Source organism: Heterodontus francisci, chromosome 17, assembly GCF_036365525.1.
Source record: "Heterodontus francisci isolate sHetFra1 chromosome 17, sHetFra1.hap1, whole genome shotgun sequence".
Classification (NCBI taxonomy): domain Eukaryota; kingdom Metazoa; phylum Chordata; class Chondrichthyes; order Heterodontiformes; family Heterodontidae; genus Heterodontus; species Heterodontus francisci.
Window position 1 is genome coordinate 96,212,040 of NC_090387.1, and position 16,410 is coordinate 96,228,449.

Genomic DNA, 16,410 nt, shown 5'->3' on the forward strand with positions numbered 1-16,410 from the left:
TTCTCCCTGGAGTACAGTTCTAGGTAGTGCTCAACCCAGCGGTCCATCTGTTTGCGTTGGTCAGTGATTATGTCCCCCGATTTAGATTTGAGGGGGGTGATCTTCTTGATGGTTGGCCCAAGAGCTCTCTTCATGCCATCATACATTCCTCTGATGTTTCCGGTGTCTGAGGCCAGCTGAATATGACTGCATAGGTGTTGCCAGTAGTCGTTTGCGCAACGCCTAGCTGTTCTTTGTGCAGTACTTCTGGCTGCTTTAAGTGCTGCGGATGTTAAATCGCTGGGGGCTTTCTTGTAGTTCAAAAGTGCAATGCGCTTAGCGGCTATGACAGGTTCCAGCTCTTCATTATGAGATTGAAACCAGTCTGCATTTCTCTTCGCACTTTTGCCGTAGGTGGTCAAAGCTGACTCATAGATGGCGTCTCTGATGTGGGCCCACTTGGTCTCAGCATCCCCTGTGGGAGTGTTTTGAAGGGCTGTTACAAGTGAATTTTGAAATTTTTGTAACAGCTGTGGGTGAGAAATTCTGCTCGTGTTGATGCGCGGGTGGCCCTTCTGCTTGGAATGATGCAACTTCTTTGGTCTGAGTCTAACCTTGCTGCACACCAGGGAGTGGTCGGTGTCGCAGTCCGCACTGTGGAAGCTGCGTGTGATTTGAACACTGTTTAAGGCGGCTCGCCTTGTGACAATGAGGTCTAGCTGGTGCCAACGACGTGATCTTGGGTGCCTCCATGAAACCTGGTGACAGGGTTTAGTGTGAAAGAACGAGTTGGTGATGCAGAGGTTATGATAGGTACACAACTCAAGCAGTCTCTGCCCGTTCTCATTCATCCTTCCAACGCCATAGCGCCCAAGGCAGGAGGGCCATGAGTCATGGTCGGCCCCAACCCTGGCATTAAAGTCCCCCAGCAGGAATAGGTGTTCGGTGTTGGGGATGCTGCTAATGATGTTATGGAGTTGTTCATAGAACTGGTCTTTAGCTTCAGGTGCGGAACAGAGTGTTGGAGCATAGATGCTGAGTAGGTGTACTGGACCAGAGGTGGTGAGCAGTTGGATGGACAGTATGCGTTCCGAGCCATTTGAGGGAGGCTCTAACTTATGATCTATATTAATCACTCAGATGAAGGGACCAAACATATTATAGCCACGTTTGCAGACAATACAAAGATAGGCAGGAAATCAAGTTGAGGAGGACAGTGTCTGCAAAGGGATACAGATAGGTTAAGTGAGTGGGAAAAAATTTGGCATTTGGAGTATAACGTGGGAAAATGTGAGGTTACCCATTTTGGCAAGAAGAACAGAAAAGCTGAAAACTATTTACATGGAGAGAGACTGAAGAATGCTACAATAAAGGTATCTGGGTGTCCTTCTACATGAATCACATGAGGTTTGCATACAGGTACAGCAAGTAATTGTGAATGCAAATGGAATGTTAGCATTTATTGCAAGGGGGGTGGAGTATAAAAGTAGGAAAGTTTTGCTACAACTATATAGGACATTGGTGAGACTGCATCTAGAGTACTGCACAGAGTTTGTGTCTCCTTACCTGGGACACAGTGCAGAGAAGGTTCACTAGGCTGATTCATGGGATGAAGGGGTTGCCTTGTGAAGAAAGGTCACTGACCTGAAATGTTAACTTTGCTTCTCTCTCCACAGATGCTGTCAGCACATTGTTTCTATTTCAGATTTCCAGCATGTGCAGTATTTTAATTTTTATTATATTGGGCCTATATTCATTGGATTTAGAAGACAGAGGTTATTGAAACATGCAATATTCTGAGGGGGCTTGACAGGGTAGATGTTGAGAGGATGTTCCCCTTGTGGGGGAAATCTAGAACTAGAGGATACGGAGTCTTCCTTTTAAGAAAGATGAGGATAAATTTCTTCACTAAGAGGGCCATTAACCTTTGGAATTCTCTTCGCCAGACAGCAGTGAAGGCTGAGTCACTGAATATTTTCAGGACTGAGTTAGACGGATTTTTGATTGATAGAGGAGTAAAGGATTATGGGTGGCAGGCAAAAAAGTGGAGTTAAGGCCACAATCAGATCAGCCATGATCTATTTGAATGGTGGAGCAGGCTCGAAGGGCTGAATGGCCTACTCCTATTTATGATGATCTTATGACCTGGACACTGGTCGGCTCATACTGGATTAGCACCATCACGAAGCAGAGATAACACCACTGCCTCAATGCTGTGATATTACTGGACTGAAACTGCTTCATTCCATCAGTGTTAGTGTCTAACAACCAAACTGCCTTTGTACTGCTCATTGTGGGCTTGGTGCGACAGATTGGAATTACAGAATAACTTCTTAGCAATGCAAAGCAGATGACCGTATTGTGACAAGTTCAAGATGGCTCCTTTATTTTCAGAAAGAACTATATTTCTTCACAAACAGAAAAAAAACAAACAATCAATTGACCACTGAGTTGTCATTTTAAGTGGGATAACATGTTTGAACAATTACTGTAACTGACTACCCACTATTATTGGTGCTGGTTAAGGGGAAGCAATCGTAGAACCATGGAGATTCACAGCAGAGAAAGGGGTCATTCTAACCCAGTATATTGCTGCTTGCTCTTTGCTAGAGCAAGTCTAAATTAATACCACTCTGCTCTCTTCCTATTGCCCTGTAACATCCTCTGGTTCAAATATCTAACTTTCCCTTAAAAAGATGCAATTGCTTCTGCCTCAACTACTCATGTGGCAACATATTTTACACTTCAACAGCAACTGTATGAAGAATATCTTTCTCTTCGCACTCACTGATAACTTTAAACTGATGACCACTCATGACTGAATCCCCAGAGATTACAAGTCTTTCCCAATTCATTTTATCAAAAGCAATAGTGCTGGAGATTGATTCAAGCTTGGCTTTCAAAAAGGAATTGGAGAAGCAACTGAAGGAAAAGTTTTGCAGGGCCACAGGGAAAAGGACTAGCTAAATTGCTCTTGAAGAGCCATCATGGACTCAATGGGCCTAATGGCCTCCTTCTGTACTAGAATCATAGAATGGTTACATCATTTTAATAAACTTGATTCTTCATGTTCTCTGCTTCAGTGAATAGTCCAGCATCTCGAGTTTCCCATCTCTGGCATCAGTCTGATGAAGCAACAGTCAGCTCTTGGTGACTTTAATGTCTTCTCTAGACTGGAGCAGTCAAACTGCACAATATTTGTGCCCTAAAGAGCATTCTGTCCAAATTTAATCACATGTCTTCATTCTTCAGCTCTGTGCCTCCACTTCTAAAACCCAATAAGAGTTTTTAAATCGACCCGTGTTCACAACACTAGCTGTCTCTGTTCATCCAGACCAATTAGTGCATGACTTACTTCCTTTCAAAAAAGCCACCATTGCATCAGGGAAACTTATCAGGCACTCTTTGCGCCTTTGAAATTTATTTGCAGTGAGCAGATGGATTTAATTGTAAAAGATATTCGGTTGACTTCCTTTTATCTTAGTTTACACTTCAAAAGACAGATTGTAATTGCTGTCCCATTTAAAAGTATCTTTCAGCAAATCTTTGCTTCAGTCAGTAGCTACCTAGCTGGAACTGGTGGAAAACTGAATATTTGAGTTAATGGAGAAATTTAGAATGTTGGCCCAAAGGAAAAGAATACTATAGAAGCCCCCAGAACTTCAATAAAAAAAAAAAGAAGAAATTCTGGAAATACTCAGCAGGTCTGGCAGAGTCTGTGGAGAGAGAAGCAGAGTTAATGTTTCAGGTCAGTAACCCTTCATCAGAACAGACATATTAGAAATGTAAAAGGTTTTAAGCAAGTAAAGCAGGGGGCCACCTACACAATGCACTACAGTAACTCAAGGTTCCTTCGACAGCACCTTCCAAACTCAACCTCTACCACCAAGGAGGAAGGGCAGCAGATGCATGGGAACACCATCACCTGCAAGTTCCCATCCAAACCACACACCATCCTGACTTGGAACTATATCGCTGTTCCTTCATGGTCACTGGGTCAAAATCCTGGAACTCCCTTCCTAACAGCACTGTGGGTGTACCTACACCACATGAGCTGCAGTGGTTCAAGAAAGCAGCTCACCACCACCTTCTCAAGGGCAATTAGGGATGAGCAATAAATGCTGGCCTAGCCAGTAATGCTCACATCCCATGAACAAATAAAAATAAATTCCAGTCCCAGAATGTCCAGGAGTGCAGTATCATTCTTGACGCCTCAGATACTGAAGCAGCCAGTGTCCAGATACAGCAAGACTTGGACACTATGCAGGCTTGCGCTGATAAGTGGCAAGTAACATTTGTGCCACACAAGAGAGAATCTAACCATCTCCCCTTGATGTTCAATGGCATTACCATTGCTGAAACTCCCACTATCACCCTGGGGGTTACCATTGACCAGTAATGGAACTAGACCAGCCACATAAATACTGCGGCTATAAGAACAGGGCTGAGACTGGGAATTCTGCAGTGAGTAACTCACCTCCAAACTGCTCACCATCTACAAGACAAGTCAGGAGTGTAATGGAATACTCTTCACTTGCCTGGATGAGTGCAGCTCCAACACCACCATCCAGGACAAAGCAAACCCACTTGACTGGCACCCCAACCACCTTAAACATTCACTCCCTCCACCACTGACATACAGTGGCAGCAGTGTGCACCATCTACAAGATGCACTGTAGCAACTCACCAAGGCTCCTTCAACAACACATTTCAAACCTGCAACCACTACCACCTAGAAGGACAAGGACAGCAGACACATGGGAACACCATCACCTGCAAGTTCCCATCCAAACCACACCCCATCCTGACTTGGAACTATATCACTGTTCCTTCACTGTCACTGGGTCAAAATCCTCAAACTCCCTAACAGCACTGAGGTGTACCTACCTCATATGGCCTGCAGCAGTTCAAAAAGGCAACTCACCACCACCTTCTCAAGGACAATTCAGGATGGGCAACAATGCTGGCATAGCCAGCGACACCCACATCCCATTAAAGAATAGAAAAAGAAATACTCTACATCCCTGATTTGGAATGTCCAGCACTACTCTATGCTGTTGTTCCTGAATGCCCCAACCAACCCATCTGCTAAACTTATGGCTTTCTAAGAAGTTGTCTAGTTAAGTGGCTGCCAAATGATTCAGTGGTTATCCTTTTAACATTTGCAATTTGAAACTACTTATTATCTTTTCAAGAGCTATGAAAGTGACTCAAATGCATCATTATGAAATGATTTTCTAACAGCATGTCAACATTGTCAGTTGTGCTCACCTTCAGCATTAGTGTGGATGATAAATTGGCAGATAACCATTCATCAAAATCAGGAAGCAGGAGACAGTCTCTGATCCACAACTGTTTTATTCTCAATCCACAGTTCAGTACAAATACCAGGTTTCCACTCTTCCCTTCTAGACTGACTCCCTGTCCAAATATAACTCTCCCAACTTGGGGAAGAGGGGAAGGGTAACCCAGCCCTTAAATACAAACTGCAATGAGCATCACCTGCTCTCTATTAATTCTGAAGTAAGTCCTGGTTAATTAAAGGGACCAGCATTTTCAACATTGTCATGGAGACTGCATTCTATTAGGTGTGAGCACACCATCCTGATACAGTGCTTTGAAACGCTTTGAAGGCATTCAGGAGTTTTTTTGTCATCTGTTTAAAAATGTGTGATATATATTAATGATATTCACTCTGATGTTTTATTACAAAATGTTGTGCCTGTTCATTCAGTTCTGAGGCTGGTGAAAGAGCAGCTGGAACGATCGCACTGCTCAACCCCCTGACGCAACAAACAAGCTGTTAGTAGATTTCCTGTGCCCACTGCCCCCTCACATTCGTGGTCTCAGCACATCCTCTGCACTCCTGCTGCTCCTGCTTAGATTGCCTCAATCCCTAGTCTGCCAACAATCACTCTGAGTGCCAACCTGTTCCCTGCCTCTGCGCTTAGTGCCTACACCGTTGTCAGGCCTCACTAAAGCTGAAATAAAAACAAAAAATGCTGGAAAATACTCAGCAGGACTGGAGAGAGAAGCAAAGTTAACATTTCAGGTCTGTGACCTTTCATCAGATGCTGATTCTGATGACACAGACAGAGCATTGGGCTTTACATCAAAGAGAACCAGCTGGAGAAGACAACTGCTGTCAGCACACCTTGTACTACAAATCTGAGGAGCTTGAGAGCAGCAAGTTTAAAACTGGGAGTGGGCATCGCAAAGAGCTTTGGGCTAAAGCCACACTTGTAATCTCCAGAACAGAGATCTTTCTGGTCAAAGGGTCCACACCTGAGAACAGACTCTAAAAGGAGCATTAACAACAGAGAGACAGGCTAGTTGCAGCATTTGTTGAAAAGCCTCATTCAAAAAAAGATGAAAGACAGAAACCTACCGGAAAGGAAAAGAAGTGAAGGAGCAGATATACAAGAGACATAAAGAGACAGAGAAACAGGGATTAGATAGAGAGAGAAAAAGATAGAGTGAAAGAGACATGGAGAGGGCAGCAAAACAGAGAGATTGACTAGAAAGGGTGAAATGGCAAGCATCATTAATATGAAAGAGTTATAACTCACAAACATGGCTTGGGCAAGTAATATTGACCAGTAAGTAATTCTCTCCAGGTGGCTGGCTCCTAGTAGAACTGTAAAGAACTCAAAACACCACCTATTGTGACCACGAGGTACAATTTTCTACATGTAGGCAATCATTTTTGATATTACACAGTCTATGAAATATTGATCCAGTGAGAAGAATAGAGCTTATGAAGTAATCCATCACTGTGAGTCATAATATTGATTAGTAGGGCTCTCACAGAAAGGTCAGTCTATTAATTTGAGGTCAACTGAAAACTATATTGTTAACTTTTCAAGTCCACTTAAAAACAGCAATCAGCTTGCTAACATACTCAATACTAAGGTAGCAAAGAACTAAAATTAATATATTTTTAAGGGAACCACGCTATGCACAGGTATCCTGATCTGGGTACTCGCATATATATTGGAATATCACAGAATCATTACAGTACAGAAGGAGGCCATTCAGCCCTTCATGTCTGCACCAGCTCTCTGAAAGAGCAATTCCCTCAGTTCCATCCCCCCCCCCCCCCTTCTCCCCATAACCCTGCACATTCTTCCTTTTCATATAACTGTCTAATTCCCTTTTGAATGCTTCAATTGGACCTGCCTCCACCACGTTCCCAGGCAGCACATTCCAGACCTTAACCACTCGCTGTGTGTAAAAGTTTTTCCTCATGTCACTTTTCCTTCTCTTACCAAATACGTTAAATCTGTGCCCTCGATTCTTTCACGAGTGGGAACAGTATCTCTCTATCTACTCTGTCCAGACCACTCATGATTTTGAATACCTCTATCAAATCACCTCTCAGCCTTCCCTTCTCCAAGGAAAACAGTCCTAATTTCTCCAATCTATCTTCATAACTGAAATTCCTCATCCCTGGAACCATTCTCGTGAATCTTTTCTGTACTCTCTCCAATGCCCTCACATCTTTGCTAAAGTGCGGTGCCCAGAACTGGATGCAATACTCCAAATGCAATGAGACCGAACTAGTGTCTTGTACAAGTTCAATATAACTTCCTTGCTCTTGTACTCTATGCCCCTATTAATAAAGCCCAGGACACTGTGTGCTCTCAACCTGTCCTGCCACCTTCAATGACTTATACACATATACACCTAGGTTCCTCTGCTCCTGCACCCCCTTTAGAATTGTACCTTTTATTCTATATTTTCTCTCCATGTTCTTCCTACCAAAATGAATCACTTCACATTTCTCTGCATTGAACTTCATCTGCCACTGTCTGCCTATTCCACCAACTTGTCTATGTCCTTTAGAAGTTCTACACAATCCTCCTCACAGTTCACAATGCTTCCAAGTTTTGTATCATCTGTAAACTTTGAAATTGTGTTCTGTACACCCAAGTCTAGGTCATTAATATACATCAGGAAAAGCAAAGGTCCCAACACTAACACCTGGGGAACTCCACTACAAACCTTCCTCCAGCCCTTAGTCTTTTCCTGTAATACTACAACCTCTCTGCCCCACTTTGTACTTGGCTCATATTTTCCTGCAGACTTAGGATCACCACACACCAAGTACAGAAACGTAGCTTTTTCAATAAAATAAGGTCAGCTATTGAAACCTAAAGTCATAGTACAGAATTGAGAAATCACCGTTTTCCCTCAGTTAATACCCTCACCCCAGCCCTTTGTGTTTATTTTCTGGTTCTTCTGCTGTTTTGTTCTCACCCCTCCCTTCTCTGCACAGCTTAATGATAACAGGCTGAATTTTACGCCGCCCCAGTGGATCAGATGGTGGCGTGAGGGCGGCATAAAACTGAACGGGAGGCTCTGGGAGGCCTAACCGCCCCGCTTCTGCCTCCGGCCAAGTTTATGGCGTCGGGCGGGGGGTGGGAAACGGCCCACCCACCCGAGGCCAATCAAGGCCCTTAAGTGGCGACTTAAGGGCCCTCACCCGACTCCGCGGGTATTTTACCCGTGGCAAGTGGGTATGCTGGGGACGTGAAAGGCCGCACAGCAAAAGCTGCCAGCCTGTCCGTGCCCCGGGGGTGGGGGGGGGGGAGTCATGGCAATCACCCACAGGGTGCCCGATTGAGGGCGGCCCCCGCCTCCCAACCCACCACCGGAACCCAAGACGCCCCTCTCCATCCAAACGACCACTCCAGCCTCACCAAGGAAGAACCGATCCCCCTGGTGAGGCATGCCCAACTTACCTTCCCTCCTGGATCCATGGCTTCGGCTGGGCTGCAGTCCTAGCAGTGGCCACTGCTGGGACTAAGAGCTGCTGGCCCAATGATTGGCCAGCAGCTCACTGAGGCGGGACCTCCTCCCTCAAGCGGGTGGAAGTCCCGCCTTGGGACAATTAAAGCCAGGGGACCCGTAAAATGCGGGATGGATCCCCGGGCTAGGCGGAAGCGGGTTCGCCACCAACTTTCACATCCGTGGCGAATTTCCGTCCACCTAAGGTAAAATCCAGCCCAACATCTCTCGTACAATCTTCCTGTAGGCTGAATGCAGCACATGGCCATGCAGCAACCTGGAAGGTATTGTGCAGGCTGCGCACAAGCCGTCCCCTTTAAGATACTGCATGTGTGCAGACGGGAAAGATAATTTCAGAGTTACCGTTCAGTGCAATGAACAGGCTGCGCACAGTGAAAAGAGGTTTGTGTGGATGTTGCTCCCCTGTCTCCTATTGTTACTTCCTACTCTCACTGAGTACATTAAGGAACAACAGTAGGATGTGGGACTATCCCAGCCTTCCTTACAATGTTCAATTTCTCTCAAGTGTTAACATGGGAAGAGACAAATTTCACATGGGGAACAAAGACGGCTGCATCTAAAACTCATAGGCAGCACTCTTCCTCTCCCCCCCCACACACAATTCTTTCCCTCTCCTCCTCTGTCCCCAGACACCACTCTCCCCCTCTGTCCCCAGACACCCCTCTCCTCCTCTGTCCTCAGACACCTCTCTCCCTCTCTGTCCCCAGATACCCCTCTCCCCCTCTGGCCCCAGACACCCCTCTCCCCCTCTGGCCCCAGACACCCCTCTCCCCCTCTGGCCCCAGACACCCCTCTCCCCCTCTGGCCCCAGACACCCCTCTCCCCCTTTGTCCCCAGACACCTCTCTCCCCCTCTGTCCCTTGACACCACGACCTCTTTTGCCCCTTTATTTACTTTCTCTGACAAACATCCAGCTGGTACCTGGATGAATTTGCTCAGGCTATCCTCCTCCGCTGTCCACTTGACAGGCTATACTACATACTCACTGCCCTTGGCGAACATTAGGACTCGTTCCACTAAAATCTATACAAGGGAAAGCACATACTTTCTGAAATTCAAATGCTCGCACCATTTATTGGATTATCTACATAACCAGAACAGACTAGGTAGTATTGCAGGAGACAAACTTTTTAAAATTTAATTTCGTACCAGTTGGTGGAAAGTTGCTCTCCAGTATTGTGTATCAGTAATAAAAGGATTCACGGTATAAAGAAGCTTTAGAAGCAGACAAGACAATCATTATGTTGTAGGAGGAATAAGAGATGCAGGCAGCTTGTGTTGGAAGGACAGCACAGAAAAGGCAGACGGAGCAGAAACACAGGTTTAACATCTTTCGCTACTCTTATCCCTCGGCCTCCTTTTTCAATCTCAAATGTGCTTTTGTAAGTTACTATTCATCTCCCAAAGCTTCGGTTCAACTTTTCTTGTGTAGTTTGTACAGTCTGCTGTACTTTACTTTTCCCATTTGCTTCAAAAACCTCTTGCTACAATATCGCATGTGGCTAGACAGCAGTTGAAGAGGTATTCTCCAGTCATGATAATAACAAACATCTGGGTCGTGATATACTATTGCAGGGACCGACAGAAAGCTCTGGTTTGATATAGTATAGCATTCCTTTGTGACAGCCACAACCAAAGTAAGAATTCACTAAAAGCACCATTCCTTTACCTTATTCTTCTCAAAAAGCTCAGTCTGAATGCTCTTTAGGTCAGTGTCCAGGGCGCTCGCTGCCTGCTTCCTCTTTTTGGCCAACACTTCTACCAGATCCTCAATCTGTGCCCTCTGCTTTTTGTTCTCTCTTTCAAGGTTCAGCTTCTCAGTCTCCAGCCGCTCCCTCTTACCCCACTCAGCTGTGTTCTCTGCCTGGAGACGCTCCATCTGTGCACAGGAAGTAAAGACACATTTAGCATGCCAGTTACCCACTGTATCTAACATCGGACGAACACCATGGGACAACTGGGTGGAGATCTGTAATGCGGGTTACCTGCAGTGTCTAACATCAGACCCCCTTTGCCTTCTCAGGTGATGTAAAAGATCCCAGGTGACTAGATCGAAGAAAAGCAGGGGAGTTCTCCCTGGTGTCCTGCCCAATATTTATCACTCAATCCACATCACAAAAACAGATTATCTTGTCATTATTACATTGCATTGTTTATGGGATCTTGCTGTGCACAAACTAGATGTTGTATTTCCGACATTAGTACTGTGACTACACTTCAAAAAGTATTTCATTGGCTGTAAAGTGCATTGAGATGTCCTGAGGTAGTGAAGGATGATATAAAATGCAAGACTTTTATTGATCTGCTCCCTGGAAGCACAGTAGTCATGGTATGTTATACTTACAGTGACACTGCATGAAAGAATTTATGCCAGTGTGACCAACACTCAGCTTGGCCTGATCTCTGCACCCAAGATTTAATCAAACATATGTGCATGTACTATCATGCTTGCCTGGCAGTAAGTGTAGTGAGCTGTGCCACCTGCTGCCTGGAGACCTGTAGCTATCCTGTAACACATGGCTGACACAGTCAGCGACAGTATTTTGGCCTGCAGCCTGACTGCACCTCCTTCCATACAGACTGCAAAGCTGGCCAAGAGGGTGGTAAAAAGGAGCACCATGCCATGTCATGCATCACCTCCTGCAGTTGAGCAGCAGGCGTCATTCTGGGACACACCCTCACTTGTCTGCAGGCTCATGCATCCCATCTTGCATTTCATAGAATTATAGAAACTTACAGCACAGTAGGAGGCCATTCGGCCCACCATGCTTGCACTGGCTCTTTGAAAGAGCAGTTGTGCTTAGTCCCATATCCCTGTTTTTTCTCCTGGACCCTGTAGGTTCCTCATCCTCACATACCTGTCTAACTCCCTATGAAAGTTATTCATGGAATCAGTTCCTTAAACCTTTTCCGGCAAGCCATTCTGAGTCCCAACAACTCCAGAGTGACAATAATTCTCATCTGCCCTCTTCACTTTCTTTCCATTTCTAACTTTTCAGGCTTCTCCTGCTACAACCTAACCAAAGGCTGGAATAGATTCAAATCCTTTGAAGCCTTGCCTCTGGCTGTAAGGACTTTGACACATCCCTTTAATTGTTTGCATCCTTTTAAATTTCACAAATTATAATTTTCTGCTCCTGTTGCAAGTGCTCATTGATTATGTCCACATTTGCACCTGAAGCTATGCACGATGAACTGGCCATAGAAAGTTGGGGGCAAATAGCATATTTAATTGGTTGTAACATCTGTTTGAAACCATTTGGATTTAAAATCAACCACTGAATGATAGATTTGGAGAACTAAAAACCTGAAGAAAACAGCTCCTTTTATTAGGCTGAGAGTTTGCACTGGAGTGCTGACTTGGGGCTGCAATAGAGTGCTAAAGTGGGAGTTTTGTGACTGAGGGTAATTAAGGGTTAGTTTTATCTAAAGTCGAGTCTTTCTTTTATTTAGAAAATTAACAGTTGCTGTTTGGGTTGGAGAAGGTGAGTTTTAGACCAGCTTTAAACAGAGTTCACTCAGGCTCTGCTTGCAGCTGCACCTTGTTAATTAGATAACTGGCTGAAACCAGTTTTCAGGGGCTAGAGTCAGACAGTATAAAAGTGGGCCATCTTACAGTGCTGACTTCATTTGCACAGGAGCGCTAACTTGGGGCTGCATTAAAGTGCTAAAGTGGGAATTTTGTGACTGAGGGAGTTCGGTGAGGAGGGAGCGAGGAGCTCCTTTCATTTCCTACCTGTCCTCAAAGACTGTGAGGGGAGCGGAGAGTTTCCAAAGAGCACAGCTGACTGGTGAGTAAGTCCTGGTGGGTATTTTTCAAACTGGATTGAATTGTAAGTCATCGTTTTAGCAAGACTTAGTTGATTTTTTTTTATTATAATAGTCTTCTAAAGTTTTAAATTTAAAGGGTTTAATCATGGCAGGAGAGCTTAAAGCCATGGTTTGCTCCTCTTGCTGCATGTGGGAATCCAGGAACATTTCCAGTCCCCGGGACCAGCATGTGTGTAGGAAGTGTGTCCAGCTGCAGCTCCTGGAAGCGCGGGTTTCAGAGCTGGAACGACGGCTGGAAACACTGTGGAGCATCCACAAGTCTGAGAGCATCGTGGATAGCACGTTTAGAGAGGTGGTCACACCGCAGCGGAAGGGACTTGAGGAAGGAAGGGAATGGGTGACCACCAGGCAGTCCAAGAGAATCAGGCAGGTAGTTCAGGAGTCCCCTGGGGTCCCGCTTGCAAATCGGTATTCCATTTTGGAGGCTGATGAGGCTGGTTCCTCCAGGGTGTGCGGACAGAGCCAAGCTTCTGGCACCACAAGCAGCCTGTTTGCACAGGAAGGGGAAAAGAGAGGAAGAGCAATAGTAATAGGGGATTCGATAGTCAGGGGAACAGATAGGCACTACTGTGGCCATCAACGTGACTCCAGGATGGTGTGTTGCCTCCCTGGTGCCAGGGCCTGGGATGTCACTGAACAGCTGCAAGGCATCCTGAAGGGAGAGGGTGATAAGGCAGAGGTCATGGTACATGGTGGTACCAATGACATCGGTACAAAGATGGATGAGGTCTTGCATTAAGAATTCAGGGAGTTAGGCAGCAGACTAAAAAGCAGGACCCCTCAGGTTGTAATCTCTGGATTACTCCCAGTGCCATGTGCTCGCGAGTATAGAAATAAGAGAATAAGATGAGTGCGTGTGTTAAGAGTTGATGCAGGAGGGAGGGTTTTAGATTACTGGACCACTGGGACCGTTTCTGGGAAAGGTGGGACCTGTACAAGGGGGACGGTCTACATCTGAACCAGAGGGGGACTAACATCTTTGCTGGCGGGTTTGCTGGTGCTGTTGTCAGGAGTTTAAACTAATTTGGCAGGGGGAGGGGATGCAGACTCCGAGCAGAATAGGGACACAGCTAAACACAGGAAAGCAAACAAGTCAGAGGGAATACAGCCGAAGTAAGTTTCAAGGGAGTAAGACCAGGATGGATGGCCTCTACTTTAATGCCAGGAGTATTACAGGTAAAACGGATGAGTTAATGGCAATGATTGACACATGGAATTGTGATTATAGTAGCCATCACGGAAACATGGTTGAGGGAGGGGCAGGATTGGCAGCTCAATATCCCGGGATATAGAATCTTCAGGCGAGACAGAGGAGGGGGTAAAAGAGGAGGGGGCATTGCAATATTAGTTAAGGAGTCAGTTACTGTAGTAAGGAGAGATGATTTCTTGGCGGGGGCATCAAATGAAGCTTTATGGGTAGAGTTTAGGAATAAAAAAGGGACAGCCACATTGCTAGGTGTTTATTATATACCCCCAGATAGTCAGCGGGAAATTGAGGAGCAAATATGTGTGCAATTCGCAGAGGTGTGTAAAAATAATAATAGGGTCATTATATTAGGTGATTTCAACTTTCCCAACATTAATTGGGATAGTCATCGTGTTAAGGGCTTAGATGGAGTGGAGTTCTTGAAATGTATATAGGAGAACTTTTTAGCTCAATGTACAGAGGATCCAACAAGGGAGGGTGCAGTGCTGGACCTAATTCTGGGGAATGAAGCCGGACAGGCGGTTGATGTGATGGTGGGGGAAGCATTTTGGTGATAGCCACCACAACATGGTACAATTTAAGCTTGTTATGGAGAAAGAAATAGACAAGTTGCAAAAAATGGTTTTGGATTGGGGAAGAGTGAATTTTAGTAAAATAAGGCAGGATCTGGCCAAGGTAGACTGGAAAGAGTTACTTGTCGGGAAATCTACAGTAGAGCAGTGGGGGGCATTCAAAAAGGAAATGGGGAGGGTACAGGCCCAACATTTTCCCTGCAGGATAATAGGTAGGAGCAACAAGCCCAGAGAACTATGGATAACCAGAAACATTCAGGGTACGATGAGAAGGAAAAGAGAGGCTTTTAGCAAATACAAGGAGAGCAAATCAATGGAAGCATTAGTGGAGTACAGAAAATGTAGGATGGAGCTTAAGAAAGCAATTAGGAGAGCAAAGAGGGAATATGAGAAAGCTCTGGCTGGTAAAAGTAGGGAAAATCCCAAGTTATTCTATAAGTATATCAATGGGAAGAGGAATACCAGGGAAAGAGTTGGATCCATTAGGGACCAAGAGGGAAATCTGTGGGTGGAGCCAAAGGATATTGGTAGGGTATTGAACGAATACTTCACATCTGTCTTCACCCAAGAGAGTGAGGATGTCGATATGGAACTCAGAGACTTTGAGGTTCTTGAGCAAATTGTCAAAGGGAGTGGCAAGGTATTGGAGGTTTTGGCAGGCTTAAAAGTGGACAAATCTCCAGGTCTGGATGATTTATGTCCCAGGATGCTGTGGGAGGCGAGAGTGGAGATTGCAGGGGCTCTGACCCAAATTTTTAATTCTTCTCTGGCCACGGGGGAGGTGCCAGAGGACTGGAGAACAGCTAATGTGGTCCCACTATTTAAGAAAGGTTGTAGGGATAAGCCAGGGAACTACAGTCTCACGTCAGTGGTCGGGAAACTATTGGAGAAAATTCTGAAAGAGAGAATCTATCTCCACTTGGAGAGGCAAAATTTGATTAGGAATAGTCAGCATGGCTTTGTCAGAGGGAGGTGATGCTTAACAAATTTAATTGAACTTTTTGAGCATGTGACCAGGTGTGTAGATGAGGGTAGTGCAGTTGATGTAGTTTACATGGATTTCAGCAAAGCCCTTGACAAAGTCCCACATGGGAGACTTATCAAGAAAGCAAATGCACATGGGATACAGGGTAACTTGAGAAGGTGGATTCAAAATTGGCTTAGCTGTAGGAGACAGAGAGTGATGACAGACGGCTGTTTTAGTGACTGGAAGCCAGTGTCCAGTGGCATACCACAGGGATCTGTGCTGGGTCCCCTATTGTTTGTCATTTATATATATGACATAGATGACGATGTGGGGGGTAGGATCAGTAAGTTCATGGATGACACAAAGATTGGCCGAGTGGTTAACAGTGAGGTTGAGTGTCTTGGGTTACAGGAAGATATAGACGGGATGGTCAAATGGGCAGAAAGGTGACAGATGGAATTTGACCCTGAAAAGTGTGAGGTGATACACTTTGGAAGGAGTAATGTGACACGGAAGTATTCAATGAAAGGCCTGACACTGGGAAGTTCCGAGGAACAAAGGGACCTTGGCGTGTTTGTCTATAGATCTCTGAAGGCAGAAGGGCAGGTTAATAGGGTGATGAAAAAGGCATATGGGACACTTGCCTTTATCAATCGAGGCATAGATTACAAAAGCAGGGAGGTCATGTTGGAGTTGTACAGAACTTTGGTAAGGCCACAGCTGGAGTACTGTGTGCAATTCTGGTCGCCACATTATAGGAAGGATGTGATTGCACAGGAGGGGGTGCAGAGGCGATTCACCAGGATGTTGCCTGGGATGGAACATTTAAGCTATGAAGAGAGGTTGGATAGGCTTGGGTTGTTTTCACTGGAGCAGAGAAGACTGAGAGGTGACCTGATCGAGGTGTACAAGATTATGAGGGGCATGGTCAGGGTGGATAGGGAGCAGCTGTTCCCCTTAGTTGAAGGGTCAGTTACGACGGGACACAAATTTAAGGTGAGGGGCAGGAGGTTTAAGGAGGATTTGAGGAAGAACTTTTTTCA

The 16,410-nt window shown here is 45.3% G+C and overlaps 1 protein-coding gene across 4 annotated transcripts in view; it reads right to left on the reverse strand.

Annotated features, from left to right (window-relative positions):
• The window catches only part of LOC137379296 (coiled-coil domain-containing protein 102A-like), a 647,611-nt gene that overhangs the window by 227,266 nt on the left and 403,935 nt on the right, over nt 1-16,410 (reverse strand). For all 4 annotated transcript variants that reach the window (XM_068050031.1, XM_068050033.1, XM_068050032.1 and 1 more), the window contains one exon: nt 10,460-10,669. In XM_068050031.1, the coding sequence (XP_067906132.1) occupies nt 10,460-10,669 (210 nt within the window). The remainder of the gene's footprint in view (nt 1-10,459; nt 10,670-16,410) is intronic.